The sequence below is a fragment of the Crocuta crocuta genome, unplaced genomic scaffold, assembly GCF_008692635.1.
Source record: "Crocuta crocuta isolate KB4526 unplaced genomic scaffold, BGI_CrCroc_1.0 scaffold24, whole genome shotgun sequence".
NCBI classification, from domain to species: Eukaryota; Metazoa; Chordata; class Mammalia; order Carnivora; family Hyaenidae; genus Crocuta; species Crocuta crocuta.
In genome coordinates, this window is record NW_027530974.1 from 6,240,359 (window position 1) to 6,260,071 (window position 19,713).

Genomic DNA, 19,713 nt, shown 5'->3' on the forward strand with positions numbered 1-19,713 from the left:
TAAAGGAGCCGGGGTTCAGGCCTGTCCGGTAGCCAGGGTCGGATTCGGGGCTCCTCCGGCTCTAGTGGCTTATTCCAAATTCCTGGTTACTCTGAGACCACCCCGGCTCGGCTGCTGAGTCCCCCAAGGGCTTTTGTGTAGAGGCCGCGCGTCGGGCCGCGGGGGTCCTGTCCCCAGGAGGCCCCGGCCTGCGCCTCCCCCGCCACCCAATGGAGCTTCCCTGCAGGAGCAGCCGGCCGGCCGCAGGTCCCAGCTCACCCGGGACGCCCCAGTCGTCCTGGCGCCGCTGCACCGCAGCCCCCGCGCGCGAGCGTACCTGTGGCCCCGCGCCTGCGCCCTTTGTCTCTTTTTAAAACTCGTGTGTTTCAACTCACCCGCGCGAACCCGCGACGCCGGGGGCCTGCTCTGGACCGGGGGGCCCGTGAGGGCCCGCTGGGATGTGGGCAGGGTCTTCTCGGACACGTCCCGGAAACCGATCGCGGGGGTCGTTTGGAGGGTGGGGGAAGATCATGAGGCTGCATTGACTCGGTCCCCAGAGCTGGGCTCGGGATGCCCACGGGAGCCGTGAGAATTTTGCGGTCTTCGCCCTCCCCCCCCGGCCCCCTGAGAGCGCTTCCCAAGTAAGGCATTTGGGGAAACAGGCCTACGTTCCAGAAAATTATTTACCCTCCCTTGGCCTCAGGCTGGGGAGGAGCAACCTGTATACACTCCAGGGATTTTTTGTTTTACCAGCAGTTTTGAATGTAGCAACCACTCGAGTTGCGACCTGTTTTCCGCTTCGATTTATTCATATATTTATTTCCCCCGAGCACCTCGACATTTTATTTTCCCTTTTTTGAGTTAGCGAAGGCTTGTCTCAGCCTTGGAGCTCTTGTTTTCTGAACAAAACGCGCCTGGGGATTTCCAGGAAAAATGTGCCAAGTAGTAGAAAAATGGGGAGAAAATCTTAGCAGTTATCACTTTGATTTTTTACTTTGTTTTTTAAAACTTGGGCAACCGCTTGACTCCGAAACTTCACTTTTCCCTTCCAGTCTTCCTGTGTTTGGGAAAGGCGTTCTTTTCATCCACCCATTTAAATCCAAGTCAGAATTTTGCAAGAATTCTTGTGCAGGAGTTCTTTCTGGCATTTTATGAACGAGCGTTTTATTTTGATTTTGTATTTTAAAAAAGTATGATCCTGTTAATCTAGAGTCCTTATAATTTAAATTGACAAGAAACATTACTGTTAATTGAACACTTCACTCCCTTGGCTCCTTGTAGAAGTAAATTTGCAACGAATTAATATATTGGTTAATGAACTGCATAAACATATCTGGTTTACAAGGATTCTTCACGGAAACAGTAAATTTTGAGGGGGCTGAGTGGTTTCTCATAGCATTATTTTCCGACCTAAACGCTGTTTATAAATATGTCAAGTTTTAGGTCTCTCTGGGAAGGGGAAACAGAGTGGAGTTTAGAATTACTTAATTTTGGGGAGGGAGGTTTTTCTGCACTTTGATGTCGATCTGCCAGGGCAGCGGGGCGCCTTGCGTGGAGGCCTGAGTCAGTGTGGGGCCATTCTTTTCTGATCCAGTAATGGGGACTCTCCCAGCCTCGCCCCCCCAGCCAGTGGTGCTGCAAACCCTTCTTGCATTCAAGAATTAGCACACGAAAAAACTGCCCGTAACTGCTGACTTCTGCATTTAAAAAAAAAATGGCAACTGACTTTGGAGATTTGAGGCTTGCACCCACACCTTTTCTTCTGCTGTTTTTCTTAATGGTTTTGTGGCCAGGGATTTGTCCCACAGCACGTACTTTGTAGATGTAGGATGCCATGTATGACTCTGACTGCCCTCTGCCAAATGAATAAGGACTAAGAATTTAATAAGTGCTTCCTGATGAAAAATTTTTTTTTCCCTAAATGAAGGTTTTTTTGTTTTTAAAACACCAAAACCGATATCAAACTACTGGTTGAAGTCACACTTGTTTCTTTAAAAAAACTGCCACTTTATTGGCTGAATTAGATTGCTGATTTTTTAAACAATCTGTGTTTGTATTTTTTCTTTTATAGTTTATTGTCAAGTTGGTTTCCATATAACACCCAGTGCTCATCCCAACAAGTGCCCTCCTCCATGCCCATCACCCCCCTTCCTCTCTCCCCCACTCCCATCAGCGCTCAGTTCTCAGTATTCAAGAGTCTCTCATGGTTTGCCTCCCTCCCTCTTCCCAACTAATTTTTCTCCTTCCCCTCCCCCATGGTCCTCTGTTAAGTTTCTCCTGCTCCACTTAAATCCGTGTTTGTATTTAACCTTGCCCTAAATGAACTAATTTGACTGTGTAAGGAGCCCAAATCTTATTTTTCTTTTTAAAAAATATGATCCTGTTAATCTAGACTTTAAAAAATGGTCCTGTGTCTGTGCTTCGCATTAATAACACTGGTCAGTTCTTAAGACAGTGTTTTATTTCATTTATGGTTCTTCTTCCTTCTCTGCCCACCCACCTTTTGTGTTTTCTTTATTTTAGATTGAATGGAATCACAAGTACTTTAACCTCTTTTGCTCTACATGATATTTTAAAGTTTGGTAAATGTTGCGTGCTCGATGATGTAAGAGGTATATTTTTGAAAATTTAAACTGGATTTTCTTGAATAGGATGATATATTAATATGGCTTTCAGTGAAGGCTGACTTACTGTCGCCTGTTCCTGTAGTTAAAAGAAATGACAAATCTGTAGTGAAATTTGGTGGCCAAGTGACAAAGCCCCACAGTTAGATTTCTCACTGATCAAAGTGTGGATATTGTAGGAGGATTAAAACCCAAATATAGTCATTAAGCTTCAGAAATATGTGGTTACAGAGTTAATGCTTCCTTTTTTCCAGAACTTGTGATTTCCAAACCAGAATATATGTGATCTATACTTTAATATTTGATACATATTTTAAAGTTTGTTTTAAACCACCTTTTACAAAGCAGTCTCTTAGCAGTAAATAAACAGTCCATTTGCATTGAATTTTAGAGCTGGAGAGAGGGCTGAGGTGTAAAAGCCTCACTCTTCCACTTTAGAGAGAAGTAGAGTAAGACTTGCCCTAAATCCCAGAGTCTACTCAGGGCTAAATTGGAATGAGAACCCAAGGCTTCTTACCTTTGCCCTCCTGTCATCCTGTGCCTTGAGACCATTGTGTACCTTGTGTGTTAGACTGGACAGTCCTGTACTTAAACAAAGAGTCTCAATTCCATTCATTCATTCATTCATTCATTCATTTATTCATTCATTCAGTAAATATGTGAACATCTGCTGTGTGTTAGGTGTCAAGGAGCGTTAAAGGTGAAAATACAAAGACTTCTTAAAAAGAACGTAGTTATTTAAAGAAAAATAAGTACTATAATACAAAAGAATAATAGACAGAAGGTATAAATGACTCAGGCTTCATAAGGAGAGAAGATGATATCTGTCCTGGAGGTCCGAGTGAGATTTTATATAAGAAAGTGGTGCTGAATTGGACTTTGGAGTGTTTCAGCTGATAAAGATGGGTGGGCAGAGCATTACGGGGGAGAAAATTCTGGGAGGTGAAAAACCAGGAGCAAACTCAAGGCCTGTAGAGCGAGTCTGCTTCTTGAGCATGTGCTCTCAGTGGGAAGCAGTAAGACACAAAGGGGAAGTGTAGGTTGTGGCCAGAGCCTGGGAGACACTGCGGTGGTGCAGAATGTGGATAGAATGTAGAGGGGAGCCATTGCAGGTTTTCAGCGAAGCCAGTGATTGTCTCCTCCTTCGAAGGAGCAGGAAAGAAAGACCATCCTTGTGAGCTGTAGGGCTGTTTCTGTGGGAGCAGTGAGCAGGGCGGAGAGGTGATGAAAGTCTGACTGAGGGCGGGGGCCTGGCCATGGGACGGGAAAGTAGATGTGGCGGTGGAGTGGCGGCTTCAGGTGAGAGCTGGGTTTGAGAGGCCAGGGAGAGCCTGAGAAAACAGGCTTGGAGTCGGTGACTCAGAGAATGGATCTTCTAAATATTTTTCTGGGAAGCGATTGCAGTTTAAGATTCAATTTAGCTCCAGCTATGCAGATAACACTCCCATGATTATTATCTTTGAGCAAGTTACATATTTTATAAAAATATCAGATCAGTGGTTAATAATAGCTACCATCACCTGGCAAACACCTACAACGTGCCAGGTATATTATATATGTTGTCTTAAGCCTCAAGACAGACTTCCCATTTGACAGATACAAAACCGAGTTTAAAGTAGTTAATTTATGATCTGGCCTGGGTCACACAACTGGTTAGTGTTTGAGCTACATTTGAATCCAGGACACTACAGTGGCTCAAGAAAAGATCAAATCCAGGTTATTAGATTTCATCTTTTGTCCTTGTAAACTCTTCTACCTAAACCGAGTGTTTGCTTCTTTTTAACCTGTTGCATACCTGTGAAATATTTATCTCATAATTATCATATTCTTTTGTTAATGCTCCAGTAGGGTTTCCATCTGCCAAGGAAAAAAATACAGCGTGATGCTGCATTAAGCCCACTCATGTTGGCCAGACCTACAAAGCAGCCTTCAACAGCAGTTAATTTTTTTCTCTAAATATGGGCATAACTTCATTGTTGTTCAGGTGATTGAAATGTCTTGGGGAAGAAAAAAAACCTGCTGATGTCCCTCATGCCTCAGTGCTGACTGCTTAGGGTGGAGCAAAGGAGGGCTTGGGTGTGACTCTGGGAGTCTCACTCAACCCTCAGCCAACCTGTCTTTCCAGATGAAGAGGTTCCAGAAGGAGTGCTTCAGTCTGGAGGCCTGGGTGCTTAGGGCACTGCCCCACCCTTTGCTTTTCTCTTTCTCCCTCCTGCACTCGGTGGGAAATGGTCAGATGTGGTTCTGATGTCGAAGGCACTGCCCCACAGACCCTAAGACTCAGCGAGCCTCTCCTTTGAGGCGACATCCTGTAAAATGTTAGTGCAGCCCAGCAATTTACATCTTATCACCAACACCTTGGACCGGACGGGTCCAGTACCTGCAAGGATCTCATGGATGTGAACTCTACAATTCATGAAAATGTTGACACATTTGCAAATAGGTCTAAGTTTTTGCTTGGGATTACATTTTTAAAAAACACTTTATTTATTTTTGAAAGTTTATTTCTTTAGTAATATCTGTACCCAGCGTGGAGCTCAGACTCAGGACCCCAAGGTCAAGAGTCTCATGCTCTTCCAAGTAACTGAGCCAGCGAGGTCCCCCTGCAATTAAACTTTTCACATGCAAACATAACATCCTTGGCTTCATTGGGCACCTGAAAAAAAATTAGAAAAGAGCTGGCTTCTTGATGGATAAACCAATAACCTGTCAATGAATTTTTTTTTTTTTTGGCTTCAGAATGAATGTAAGTTTTCTCATAGGGAAATAATTCAAAATAAAAGTCCTTATTGTGGCATTGAGTTTGTGAGGATTAAATATTCATATGTCATTCCTGCTTAATGAAGGAAAAGAGAGCATCTTTTTCTGAATTTTCTTATCTATTTAGGAAAGTTCTTTCACACTGTTAAAATGTATCACTTTCTTTGAATCCTCTCAAGGTATTATTTTCAGGTCTTTTTTTTTTTAAGATGTTTATGTATTTATTTTGAGAAAGAGAGAGAGAGAGCAGGGGAGGGGCAGAGAGAGAGAATTTCAAGCATGCCCTGCCATGTTAGCATAGAGCCTGACACAGGGCTCAACCCCGTGAATTGTAAGATCATGACCAGAGCTAAAATCAAGAGTCAGACTCTTCACCTACTGAGCCACCCAGGCGCCTGTTTAGGTCTTGTAATAACCTCTCTTCTTTTTCATCTTTTTTCTTTCTTTCTTTTCTCTCTCTTTTTTTTTTTTTTTTTGCTTCTCACCTCACCCCAGTTTGATGCAAAATATCTTTGGGCAAAGTTCAAAATTATGCAATTGAGAAATTGAGACACAAAATGAAAAATGAAACAAATCTGAGAATCCCAGCCCAGCAGCAGCAGCAGTGAGAACTGACTTTCTTCTGGGCTTGGCGGGCCTTTACTGGCTCCTCTAAGTGTCTGGTCAACCCCAGGAGGTGGGTGTGTACCTCCTACACGTTGCAGATGCAGAAATGCCAGGCACTGGGAGTCCAAGTCATTTGCTCAAAGTCCTAGGCTGTCCAAGTGGAAGTGGCTGAGCAGACAGTGGAATCTGTCTCCCCGACCTCAAAGTGTTTATATGAAGTTAATGGTATGTGGTTCGTTTGCCCTGAAACACTGCAGTCCACGGAATACCGTGTGAAGATAATGAACATGGAAAGGAAGTGGAACTTTTAGTAGATACTGCTTCCGAAGCTCACGGGTGGTGACGAAAGAAAGACTCAGAGGAGGCCCCCTTTCTAAAATTTATAGAAAAAAAAAACTATCTTTGTACATTGTTGGGGTGGGAATGGGCGTAGAGGACAGAATAGATGCGCTACCTGACTTGGCTTTGAAAATCTGGGTAATGAGAGAGTGGTAGTATCCTCAGATCAGTCCTCTAGTTACCTTCGTTTTGCTTCTCCTTTAAACCAAACAGACACTCATTAAGTACCTTCTGTGTGCAAAACTGTGTTGCTAGGTGCGTGTAGGAGTCAAGGATGACTAAGATGTGGGACTTTGCTCTTCAGGAGTAGGACAGACAGGTGCGTAAATAACTAGTGCAGAATGAGGGCAGAGGTGTGAACCTGAGAGCTCAGTGGAGGAGGCAGCAGTTGGGTCTCTAAATTGTGAAGGACAGTTTGAACTTGTTTGAACTGAACATAGTGTGTTTAGTGTGTCTTGGAGGTATCATATTGTCCTGAAATGAAGAGGTGAAGATACTTTCTTTTTACAAACGTCAATTTCCCCCCTCCCCTTTTGCTTAAGATCCTTTGAAGAAACTCAAAATAGCTTATGTGAAACTGCTTTGAACATTAGAAAAAGCTAAGCAGGTAGGCTTTAAGATCCATGCATTACATAATTATAATTTCCAACAAATATTTATTGAGCTTTTCTAAAGCCATTATTCTATGAACCTAAATACAGAGAGATATAAGACGCCATTTCTGGTACCCATTCAGGACCCTTTGTTGATGGAATGAACAAAAGAAAGACAAGAGATAAAGATGGTGTTAGAGCCTGACAGGGAGAGAAAAGGAGAGGAAGGAAAGGAGGAATCCAATAGGAGAGAAAAGTATATACACAAGAAATAGTTGGCATGGACCATGTATGCAATGAGCAGTATTATTATAAAATGACTTTTAAAATCAGAAAGAGTAAGTATTAAAAATTTTCTCTTACCTTGTAATGCTGTGTGCATTCAAAATATTTGTCTTGTATTTTTTTTTTTAATTCTTGGCAAAAGGCATTCAACTAACGTCTCAATACAGCTAACGCTGAAGTTTTATTTTTAAAGAAAAGAATGTTATTTGGCAGTAGGAAAATAAAACATGAAAAGCTCTTTTTAATATTGTTCACATAATCATTTGCTTTGTCCTTAAAATTTGGATTAAGATCCAGAACGGGTTTTCCTTTTAGCCATTGATGAAGGGATCTTTATGTAAACAGTTAGAACCATTACTTGTTTAAACAAGTTTTAGAATGAATCTCTTTTTTTTTAATGTTTGTTCAGGCAGGTTCTTTGTAGTATGAACTGCTTGCCTTTGTATGTTTGAAGATAAAACAGAATTTCTGAGAAGTTAAAAACTTTGAAGGACAAATGCTATTTTTTCAAGGAGAGCTATTAATTTTAGTTTAGAAGTCTATATTTTTTGATTGATTTGACCCAAGTGAGTTTTGTCTTCTTGTGGGCTTTTTAAAAACATTTTTTACATGACAGCTTTCATCTTCCGTGCCACTGACGTGGGATTTAAAAACAGAACTTTGAGCTTTGTTAGTTCAATTCCCAACATGGTTTAAAATCGCTGCACCTCAATACCTATACATACTCGTATTGAAAATTATTTTGAGGCTAGGGATTTTTAAAATCTTTACATGCTTGCTAAATAAGTACATTTATTTAAAAATTATTTCTTCACCTGTGGTAGAATTTTGCATTTCCCAGTCACTCTACAAACTGAAGAGGAAACTTCATTACCTACCATTAGATCAGTAGGAATGAGTTTGGGTAGTTTCGTAAAACAGAGTTACAGAGGAGTGAGCTAACGAAATCTTAGATAGTATCTAGCCTAACATGAGAAAACCAAGGTCCAGAAATTTCTGATATAAAAAAAGTTTCTGAAATTGTGATGTGGTCAATTAAAAATATGACTTAAAAAGTTTTGAGTGGCACACAACTGTAAAAAAAAGGCACGTGCTCCCTGAGCAAGCTCTTCTGGCTGTGGTGCTGAGAACCCTGCACAGTGTTGAGTGTCTGATGGCCCACTGACTTGATGAGTCACAGTTCATTTGCCTGCACTTTCTCCTTGATTGAAGTACAGCCATCTCTACATGGATTCTTCCTTGGGCCCAAGATAAGCGAATGGAACATGAAAGTGGATTCTCTTTTCCCCAGTCACTACAGCTCAGTGAGCCTGAGCCTCCCTTCCTCTGTCTTATTTTGCTGAACCAACCTATTAGAAAACGGTACACCTGGCTCCCTCTCTCACCTAGGTCTGTGTCCAAAGGGCGTTCTTGGCCACATCTCAGACTGAAGAGTGATTCTTGTGATGAAAGACAAGATGGGTAGATCTGGCTTTAAGAACCAGACGAAGTTTTGGAGCGCGTGGGTGGCTCAGTCAGTTGAGTGTCCAACTCTTGATTTCTGCTCAAGTCATGATCTCATGGTTCAGGAGATCAAGCCCTGCATCCAGCTTCATGATGAGGGTGGAAACTGCTTGAGATTCTCTCTCTCCCTCTCTCTCTGCCCCTCCCTGCAGCACATATAGATGCATGTGCGTGTGCGTGCTTTTCTCTCTCTTCAGTAAATAAACTTAGGAAAAAAAGGAACCAGATGAAGTCTTGAAAAGTTGTAAGATGAAATGTGGTTAATTAGATCGTATCTTCCTATAGACAAATAGCAAGGCCAAAGATTCTTCATTACATTTTTCTAACACTTAGCTTTTCTTTTCTTTGTCTATGTTTTTGACCCTTAAAAAGATTCAAGTTTTGTGCATTTCTCTTTCCTGTACAGTGGTTAGTCTATTCACCTAATTGCCAAGCAACACATAGAGGGCTTTAGTGGATGTCTAAGGCATGCATGGTGAACATAGGCAAGTCCTCTAGAGAAGCATGAAGAATTCTTTTTAGAATTATTAGCAACATATGGAGTTACCTGGTTTTCGTTATTTTTTTAATTTAAGTTCAGATCTATGTAGGGGAAAGGAAGTAGACGGCTTACCTTTATATTGATGTCAACTACTCTCTCAAAGTAAAAATGTCTTCTAAGGAGAGTAGGAGGGAACAAAAAAATGTGGAAAGTCCATGTATTTTTTAAGCCAACATTGAATTTCCTTACCTCCCTTTTTGCTTGATATAGTTCATTCCTATGTCATGTAACTACTCTAATAGTTGTTTTAAAAGAAGCTGGTTTTATATTTTGTCATCAAATGTATTTAGTGTCATCACCTCACTCTTAAAAAGACTTGTACATACACTTTGGTCCATTTATTCACAGCTGAGTTTGGCCTCTCTGCTTTTTGTTTTTTTTACACATTTTTATTTTAGGATAATTTTAGATTTATAGAAAAGTTGCAGATCTATAGAAAGTTTTCATATACATTTCACTCAGTTTCTCCTATCAGCCTCTGTCTTACAGCTCAGTTTGTGATACTTTTTTACAGTAGCACATATTATTAAATCATTTGAGGTACTCTGACTTTCCATTGCGCTAAGAGAGAGCCCTTTCATTTATATACTGGGGACTGGCTTCCTTTGTGGGAACCACAGGATCAGATTGCCAGAAATAGTCGCTAAACGTTTCAGAACAAAGGTACTCTCATCGCCTTTCAATAAAGAAAATAAATATAATTACACAGGACCTTCCTAAATTCCTTATCCATCCTAGGATTCTAAATGAGGTTTCCGTATTTCCTAATTTTTTCCTTTGTCTCTTGAGTTTCTTTCCTGTGACTCTAAGTCCATTGGAATTTTGCACAAGTTTTGACAATGGATGTAGTCTGTTTGCATCTCAGCCATCTGAGAAGTGTGCCAGGTTTCCTGTACATTCTGAGTGGAAGAAAGAGAAGGCTGTGCTCGCGGGGGGTGGGGGTGGGGTGTGTGGGTTTTGGTAGGTGGGCAGTCCGGGCGGCACTCTGCCTGGGCCTGCCTGAGGAGCCGTGGAATCATCGGGAGTGGTTCCCAGGCAGAGCTTGGTTCCTCACCCACATACATCAGCTAGTGCTGGCTTGCTGAGAAGGCTTCCGTGGCGGGAGGGACTGGAATAGGTGGCCGAGAAACTCACTTGCTTCCCCACCGTGAAAAGGTGCTGAATCAGGTGCTGCGGGAGAAGTGTCTTGCTATCTCATCCCGTCCACGTGTGTTTTACAACTCCCTCCTTTTTCTTAAGCAGTGACTCGCTGGGGCACCTGTGTGGCTCAGTTGGTTAAGCAGTCGACTTCGGCTCAGTTCATGATCCCCCAGTTTGTGGGTTTGAGACCCGCGTCGGGCTTTGTGCTGACAGCTCAGAGCCTGGAGCTGCTTCCAATTCTGTGACTCTCTCTCTCTCTGCCCCTCCCCCACTCCTGCTTTTTTTCTCTCTCTCTCAAGATTAAATAAATATTAAAAAAAATAAAAAAAATTGTGACTCGCTTTCTTTACAGCACACAGACACACCCACCCCCCACACGCAGATACGTACACATGTAAGAGAAAGTCCAGTGCATTCGACAGGCATCCAGCAGTTTTCTCTGCAGGTGTAGACCGGCCCTGGCTGAAGGCCTGGTGGCTCTGAAGCCCTGTGAGGAACTCAGGAGGCCTGTCCCAAACAGTCAAGAGTCACTTAATATGCTTTAAATGTCTCTTCAACTAAGCTATAGGAGGCTGTGGCACAATGAGTGTGTCTTGGCAAATTAAAAAGTAAAACTGTTTTGTTCTATGTTGCTCTCTTTGTGTATATTTGGAGCACATTGTGTTCCCGTAATTTCTTTCTTTAAAATATGGAACATCTACATGGGTGCCGGGGTGGCTCAGTTGGTTAAGTGTCTGGCTCTTGGTTTTGACTCAGGTCATGACCTCATGGTTCATGGGTCGATCCCCAAGGGGGGGCCTCTGCCCTGAGCGTGGAGCCTGTTTGGGATTCACTCTCTCCCTCTGCTCCTCTCCCCTTCTTGTGCTCTGTCTCTCAAAAAATAATTAAACTTTAAAAAAAATGGAACATCTGCAACACCACTTTAAAAAAATTTTTTTAATGTTTGTTTATTTTTGAGAGAGAGAGACTAAGACAGAGCATGAGTGGGGGAGGAACAGAGAGAGAGGGAGACACCGAATCTGAAGCAGGCTCCAGGCTCTGAGCTGTCAGCACAGAGCCCAATGCAGGGCTCAAACTCATGAACCGAGAGATCATAACCTGAGGCGAAGTCAGATGCTCAACCAACTGAGCCACCCAGGCACCTCCAGACAACCATATACATACAGCAATAAATACATACACCTACAGAGAGGGGAAGAGTGGATAAAACAAACGTGTCCAATATTAACGATTACGGAATCTGTGCAAAAGGTCTACCCGTGTGTTTTTGTTTCATTTTTGCAGCTTTTCTGAAAGTTTGAAATTATTTCAAAATCGGGAAAAAATAGTTTTCACATCTGCTTTCTTTGTGTTTGCTTTGCCAGTCAAACCGGTACGATGTCCAGGCACCAGAACCAGAACACCATCCAAGAACTTCTGCAGAACTGCTCGGACTGTTTGATGCGGGCCGAGCTGATCGTGCAGCCGGTGAGCTTTCTTGTTCTCCGAGAATACCGTCCACTTCTACCTTTGTTCCCGCGAGCTAGCATAGACTTCTCGTCCTGACCTGTGCACCCTTTGTCACTGATGTCCTGCACATGTAGGGTTTAGAGATTATCTTTTTCAAAACAGACTAGAGAGGGAGGTGTATCTTCTTCATCTATTTGTTGTTTTAACAACGGCCATCAATTTTCACAGAGATTTTTTCCAACAAATGTTTACACTATAGATTACCACCCTTTTGGAATTGCAACAAGCTGTCATTTATTTATTATTTCGATGATTATTGTCATGCTTTTTCTTCCTAGAAATGCAACATGTTTATGTCACTGGATTGTGACATATGCCATCAATTTAATAAGTTTTTTTTTCAGGAAATAGTACTGTATTGGGGGAATAATTCTATTTGAGGAAAGAAAGAAAGAGAGAAGGAAAGAAAGAGAAAGAAAGAAAGAAGAAAGGAGAGAAAGAAAGAGAAAAAAATAAGTAATAGGAAATTGAGAGAAAATGGTACCATTTATGAAAACCTCATGTTATTTCTGAGTATTAGCTTAAGTTCTGACCGAAACAGGCTTAGCAATCATGGATGCCAGGATGTTGTATTTGTAAAGTTTTTATTTTAAAACCCTGTAGCTACCATTCAGATTTGCTCTGGTTTTGCCAAAAACAGACTAGAGAATGGTAGGGCCATAGATGCCTTTTCTCTGTTTCCCTGATTTATTGTATCTCTCCAATGAAGGAATTGAGTTTCAATCATCCCGATGCTGACATTAATGTAGGGGTTACAGATGGAATCTGGCCCCTCACAAATTTTAACCAAGTAAATTTACGTGTTCTGTCTGGAGAATATCTTAGTGTTCTGATTTCTCACGTTTAGAAATCTGTGTGGGTTCTAGTTTATTTTACCCAGTTCAAACAATTTCACTTTAGTCCATGTAAAAGGATATTAGGGGTCCAGCAAACTAGCTTGACTCTAGTTCTGGTGTTCTAAGTCTCTGATTTAAAAAACACTCTGCTCGGTACATGTGGGTGGCTCAGTTTGTTGAGCATCTGACTTTGACTCAGGTCATGATCTCACAGTTTGTGGGTTCGAGCCCCGCGTCGGGCTCTGTGCTGACAGCTCGGAGCCTGGAGCCTGCTTTGGATTCTGTCTCTCCCTCTCTCTGGCCCTCTCCTGCTTGTGCTCTGTCTCTCCAAAAATAAATAAATGTAAAAAAAAATATTTAAATACCCTGCTCATCATGGAGCTGTGATTCCTTCACAGAAAGCAAAACCAGAGTCTCCGGTGACTTAATATTGAATATATTTGCACCCCAGTCCTGGACACGATTTGTTGTTGCTGTGGAAATGTTTTACACATGGTTGTAAAAATGTACATGGCATCGTGTTCTCAGTTCGTTTTGACTTCTGTGCATCGAAATATAATCATGTCAGGGAAATGTAGCGTACTTGCTTCATTTGGCTGAAGTTGAATGAAAGCAGCAGTTGTAAAATTCGAGGGAAAGCTCATCTATGACCCTGAAGCAGCGGCCTTTTGCATGTGAAAAGAGAAAGCTTTCTTTTTTAAAAAACAATTTTTAAGTTTGAAATAATTATAGACCCACAAGGAGTTGTAAAAATGGTACAGACCACCCTGGTGTACCCATCACCTGGCTTCCCCCAGAGGTGATGTCTCATACGACTGTGACGCATCATCAGATGCAGGAGATTGATTGGCCCAATACCATGAATTAGATAGCTTCCTTTTAAGGACTGAAAATCTGTGTTCCTAGAAGATGCAGGAAAAGCTCAGTTTGTGTGTAAAAGACTTTATCCAGTGCAGTGTTCTGACCCCGGGGAAATCCCATTGGATGAATGTTCTTTGTAAATATGAAAGATGGCCTTTAACATATTGGAGCAAGAGAAAACTCCATGTTCTGTTACTTTGCCTTTAAAAGCCTAGTAAAAGTTTAAAATACAGTCCACAAATTTTGCTTCATGAGTCTGCCTGTATTTACCTACCTACCTCACCAGATTAGTAAGGTAATTTTCAGTTAGTCACACGCAAAATGGCAACTTCTACTATTTGTCAAGTTTACAAGCAGGAGCTTCTGCTTCCATGAACACAAGTGAAAGCTTTTCTCTCCAGCATCGTGGGTTGCCTTCATGTGGATTCTTTCCTTTAGGAACTGAAATACGGAGATGGAATACAGCTGGCTCGGAGCAGAGAATTGGATGAATGTTTTGCCCAGGCCAATGATCAGATGGAAATTACCGATAGCTTGATCAGAGAGATGCGACAGATGGGCCAGCCTTGTGATGCCTATCAGAAAAGGTATTGCCTTTATCACAGAGCACACTTCCCGGCAGGCCACACGAAGAAGAATGTCATGCACCCACTTGCACTTGATCTCGTGGCACAGGTCTTCCCTTGAAGGAACTACAGCATTCCAGAGGAAAGGCTCCCGACGCTTGGTATTTGCATAGCTACTGTATACAAACTGACCAAAATCACTATCTTCCTCTCATGTGGAATCAAAAAGCTGCCAGGAAAAGAATTATGCAGAGGTGCTCAAAGGAGTGGAATTGTATTGATCGGAGGGTTGAGTTTGTTATGAGATGTTACGTGTGCCTCCATTTTTTTTAGGGAGCAGCGAAAGCCTTGGGCATAGCATTTGACTTTCAAGAGTCTAATACCAAGGCAAGCTCAGTTTGATGCATACAGAATTGAGATGTGTAGAGTTTGAAAAGCAGTTCAGAGAAGAGATGGGTAGTCTTGATTTTGCTGCAAATTCCCACTGTGAGACCTGGGGTGGGGAGGTGGAGGAGGGAAGCAGGAGGTGCTACCATGTTAGGCAAAGCCAGCAACACTTTCTGTGATGTTTCAGACTCTGAGCATCATGATATTGAGGTTCTTCTATATGATTGAGATTCAAGTCACATGGTAAAGAAAATAATTCTTCAAGGACACCTGGGTGGCTCAGTTGGTTAAACATCTGGCTCTTGGTTTCAGCTCAGGTCACAATTTTGCACCTTTGTGGGTTTGAGCCTTCCATTGGGTTCTGCACTGGGAATGCAGAGCCTACTTGGGATTCTCTCTCTCTCTCTGCCCCTCCCCTACTCACCTTGTCTCTCTCTCTCTCTCTCTCTCTCTCAAAATATACTTTTAAACTTTAAAAAAAAGAAAATTCTTCCAATAAGACATTCGTGACCTTTGTGCTAACACAAAGGAGACTCAGAGGGAGGGAGGAGTTTGTCCAGAACATGTTTTCATAGGCTGTTTTCCTGCCACAGTGTAATTGTTTTCCTTTCCTTTCAGACTGCTTCAGCTCCAGGAGCAAATGCGAGCCCTTTATAAAGCCATTAGCGTCCCTCGAGTCCGAAGGGCCAGCTCCAAAGGTGGTGGAGGGTACACCTGTCAGAGTGGCTCCGGGTGGGATGAATTCACCAAGCGCCTCACCAGCGAATGTCTGGGGTGGATGAGGCAGCAGAGGGTAAGCAGCTTCCAGACGAGGTTGGTTCTGAAATGTTCCACAGCTGGGTATCAGGTGTATAGAACGTGGCAGGGTCAGCCCCACTGGTCTGGCCACAGAGCAGTCTGGGCCCTCAGTTGGCAGCAGAAACTTGCTGTTTTCTGTATTTTCTTCATATGCAATTTTAAATTGGATGCTCCTTTTTTGAAATAAAACTTCAGTATTTTTTTCCTTCTTTTTTATGGCTTAGGGAATCAGCCTCATTGTTTTATGGTCCTAATTTATCACACAGATAATATTTAACAGGTATAATTTAATTAGTAGATTTTGAATATCTAGCTCTTACTGTTTCCAATCTGAAAATGTGTTGGAGTTCACGGGCTAAAGAACTTCATTGTTCTACTTGAGGTGGTAAGTGACCTCATCTGTGTTGGTGATAGGTACTTCGAGGAGGTTCATTTAAAATGTTAAATTGGAGGAGCTGGAAACAGTAAAACTGGATTTTCTGGTTTGGGCTCATTGGTTGCTTACCTTATACTTTTGGAGTATCAGTTGCCTTGTGCAATCTTTACGTCACAGGTGTGGGAAGGAGTAAAATAATGGCAACCAAAGTATATGCTGAGCTTTTCCCCACAACTGCAGTTTCTACAAAGTGTTTTCCGATGCTAATTATTGTTTTGTTGTTTTATGTGGTCATTAGGCCCTTTAATGAACAGGTGGCATTAGAAATATAATCATGTAGATGGAGATTTTATAATGAAAACCTGATGCTAATGAACCACCCTTCTCTCGAGAAGGTGGATACGATAGAATGATAAGTTGGGCAGACATCATATGTTATGCCCTGTGGTTGTGGTTGTAAGAAATATTGATTTTGGTGTTTATTGTTGGACCAGCTGAGCAGTGGGTCCAAAGTTTCTCAACCAGTTAACATTTTTTGTATGTGTTTTTATCTGAGTGGTGAGGGTTTACCAGTCTGTGTATTCATTCACTCAGTTAAGCTTTTCTCCTACTTGTTATAAAGACTATATAATACTATTACAGAAGGTGGGGCTTATAGAGGAGAAAAGTCAGTTACCGTCCCAGAAACGTGAATGAGTCCAATTTACATGTTTTCAGATTCTATTCTGATCTTCAAACACACATTTCTTGAGCTTTTTTAATACCTATTGGCACTATACCAGAAAGGGAGTGTTCAGAAATTATGTTTCATAGTCCTGGAAATGAACGTGATTGAAGAAAACAAGACATGTACACCCAAATGCCAGATTTCTGTCCAGAGCAGTGTGGGCTTAATTGCTGTGTTTGAGCTCTAATAAATCCTGCTCAGATAGGGCTGGGGGGAGGGGCGGTGCTCCAGTCCCTATGGAATGGAGCCCTCAAAGGATGGCTTGGCAGGACCGATGAGGCCTGAACTACACCATAAGTGATGTTAGGTGAGACAACCTTTGAACCAAATTACTTGTTTGGTGTGAAAACATCACATCGCCTAATTCCTTCTTAGTATGACAGTTAATATAAAATGACAGCTCATCACCAGTCATTTTCTGTATTCATGTTGGGTGTAGCTTGACAAGAATCCTTTGTAGCAAAGGCTCAACATTTTTAAAATTTTGGAAAATGGCATTCTCCCATGGACTCCGTTTTCTGTTGTGGTGGGGGAGTATTCTTTTAATAGGTGCCACTGATGAGCAAATCAGTTCGGATCAGCTGGCCCCCATGGTTTCAAAGGAACTGAAAGTAGTTTTATCACTTACTGAGGGTTTGCTCTGGGATTCTCTCGGGGCCCTTTTTCCTCTTATCCCTCTCCCCCCAAGCATAGCCTGCATTCTTTCTCACTCCGAGGAGACTGAGCCACAGGCCCAGCTAGCTGATAAGGGAGCAGCAGTGTCCCCAGCCACCTAATCAGTAAGCAGTCACACATCTCCTGTGCCAGGTTTCTGTTGTTTCCCCGATTTGTGTTTCTGTTGATGGACGGGTCAGATACTATACACCTGGCTGGTAATGAGATGACATGGGAGCCTGGTCATCTCATTAACTTCCCAGTGCACTCACCTGTTTCTGCTCAAAAGCTGAAAAGAGCGAGGGAGAGAAAGGGCAAAGTCCTCAGTAACTTTCAGCAGTCTGACTGAAATGGCTTCCCTTTCTGAAAGCCTGCCAAGTGTATTAGAACATGGATGTGGCTTAGAACAATGTGTGTTATGTTCTTGCTGCAATACCAGACTGGAATGTTTGCCCTTGGCATGTGTAAAAGATGACACAGGTGATTTGGAAATTTACATGAGCTCATGCAAAGGCAACATGAGATAATAGACCTGCCTCAGTATGAAACTTGTGGAATAGTATGCTTGTTTTTTAATACATAGCATTCTTAAATTTGAAGTGGTGGGGACTCAAATTAGAAAGTCAGATTTAATTTTTAAAGAGCTAACATGAAGCTTTGAGTATGTGCTATAGTATCTTCTCTACATAGGGAGTTTTGCATCCTGAAAGGTAATGGTAAATGCCAAATTTAAAGAGTCAACAATTAACACAAATCAAAATAATTTAAAGAAATGAACAGTGAAAAATACTTTGAGGTCAGCTGTTGAGCTTGGAAAGTAGTACCTGACTGAGCTTAATGAACTATTTCTGATGCATATTTTAAGGGCACCTGGGTGGCTCAGTCGGTTGAGCACCAGACTCTTGATCTCGGCTCCAGTCATGATCTCAGGATTCGTGAGATGGGGTCCCGTGTCAGGCTCTTCAGTGACAGCGCGGAGCCTTCTTGGATTCTGTCTTTCCCTCTCTGCCCCTTCCTGCACCTCAAAATAAATAAACGTTAATAAAAATAAAATGAATATATAGAAACTTCTTTCAGTATTTTCTAATATGTCATACACATGCTATACAGATACCACTTGCATGTACACAGGTAGATTTTTTTTTTCTTCAGAGGACATAATCTAGCTTTCAGGGATCTCCTTCCTGTATCATCTCTCCTCAGCTGGGGTCAAACAAGTTGTGGGAAGTATTGGGCAAGCCCTGTTCACCGTTCAGGAATTCCAAGCCTTTAAAAATTTTGTTGGGTTTCAAAAATATTGAATATTTACAACCTCAGTTTTATCTGAATGGAAACTATGGATGTCCCTTGGTTCTCTGACCCCTGATGCCGGGGGCTAAGGTGAGTCTGATGGAAAGGTTCAGAAATGAAGGACACACTCTTTCCCTTGGCAGGCGGAGATGGATATGGTGGCCTGGGGCGTGGACCTGGCCTCTGTGGAGCAGCACATCAACAGCCACAGGAGCATCCACAATGCCATTGGGGACTATCGCTGGCAGCTGGACAAAATTAAGGCTGACCTGGTACTTTGAGATGTTTTCATTTCTATGTCTTCAAAAAGCATACCGAAGGATTGTGTAATTAATTTCTCAATCCCGGGCATTTTTGTCTGAAATGTTAGCCCAAGATTTCTTCCACAACAGACTGGAAATTTCTAAAAATCTTATTTCATAAATGGGGAAGTAGACTCAAGTAAACCTGCTAGAGAGTGTGTTAACACTCGAGGAAGAGGTAAATTGAAGGCAAAGGGTGTACATGTGTGCATTTGGGCGCAGTTCATAGATGAGGATTTTTGAGGGTGTAGAGTGTTTTTTTTTATTTTTAGAAAGCAGAGCATGTCTTAAGTAGAGAAAGAGCTACAATCATAAAATTTGTGTGCTTGGTGAATCCTTTCCTATGTGAAAATTCAATGTATTTCTAGTAAAAGCAATTGTGTCTCTTCCTGACACTTTTCCTTTGTCAAAGGACTAGTTTGCAGCTGGGTCAAGAATTACAGTGTTAAATAATCACTTGATTTTAAGTGTCTGGATTCCACCCCTCATCCCCCATCTCCTGCTATTAAATCCCTCACTTTTTTACCTATCCTCATTTCTGCCTTTTTTTCCTCCCTTACTTTTGTCCACTTGAATATCTCATCAAATTTCTCCCTTTTTTCTCTAAGTTATAGAGAGTCCTAAGTTGTCAAACTTAACATGTTTTAACACGTGAGTCTTTAAGTGATCAACCTTTTGTGGAGATAGCAACAAAAGCACAGTGAGGGGGTGCCTGGGTGGTTCAGTTGGTTGAGTGTCTGACTCTTGATTTTGACTTAGGTCATGATCTCACAGTTCGTGAGTTCAAGTCCCACATCAGGCTCTGTGCTCAGCACAGAATCCTTGGGATTCTCTGTCCCTCCCCTGCTCATTCTCTCTTTCTCTCTTTGAATAAGAAAGAAAAAGAAAAAGAAAAAAGAAAAAAAAAGGCCAGTGAGGGTTTGCCTTCAAACCCAACTGGGAAAAGGTCCCTGCGAATAAAAGATTTCATAGTGCAAATACGTCTTTCTACTGAGGGATCTGAAGTCAGTATCTAACAAAAAGGTTTAGAAGGGCTG

General features: G+C 42.0%; 1 protein-coding gene across 1 annotated transcript in view; it reads left to right on the forward strand.

Annotated features, from left to right (window-relative positions):
• The window catches only part of DSP (desmoplakin), a 46,756-nt gene that overhangs the window by 643 nt on the left and 26,400 nt on the right, over positions 1-19,713 (forward strand). The window contains exons 2-6 of the mRNA XM_077769974.1: positions 142-564; positions 11,735-11,837; positions 14,015-14,163; positions 15,148-15,322; positions 18,518-18,646. Coding sequence (XP_077626100.1) covers positions 142-564; positions 11,735-11,837; positions 14,015-14,163; positions 15,148-15,322; positions 18,518-18,646 — 979 coding nt within the window. The remainder of the gene's footprint in view (positions 1-141; positions 565-11,734; positions 11,838-14,014; positions 14,164-15,147; positions 15,323-18,517; positions 18,647-19,713) is intronic.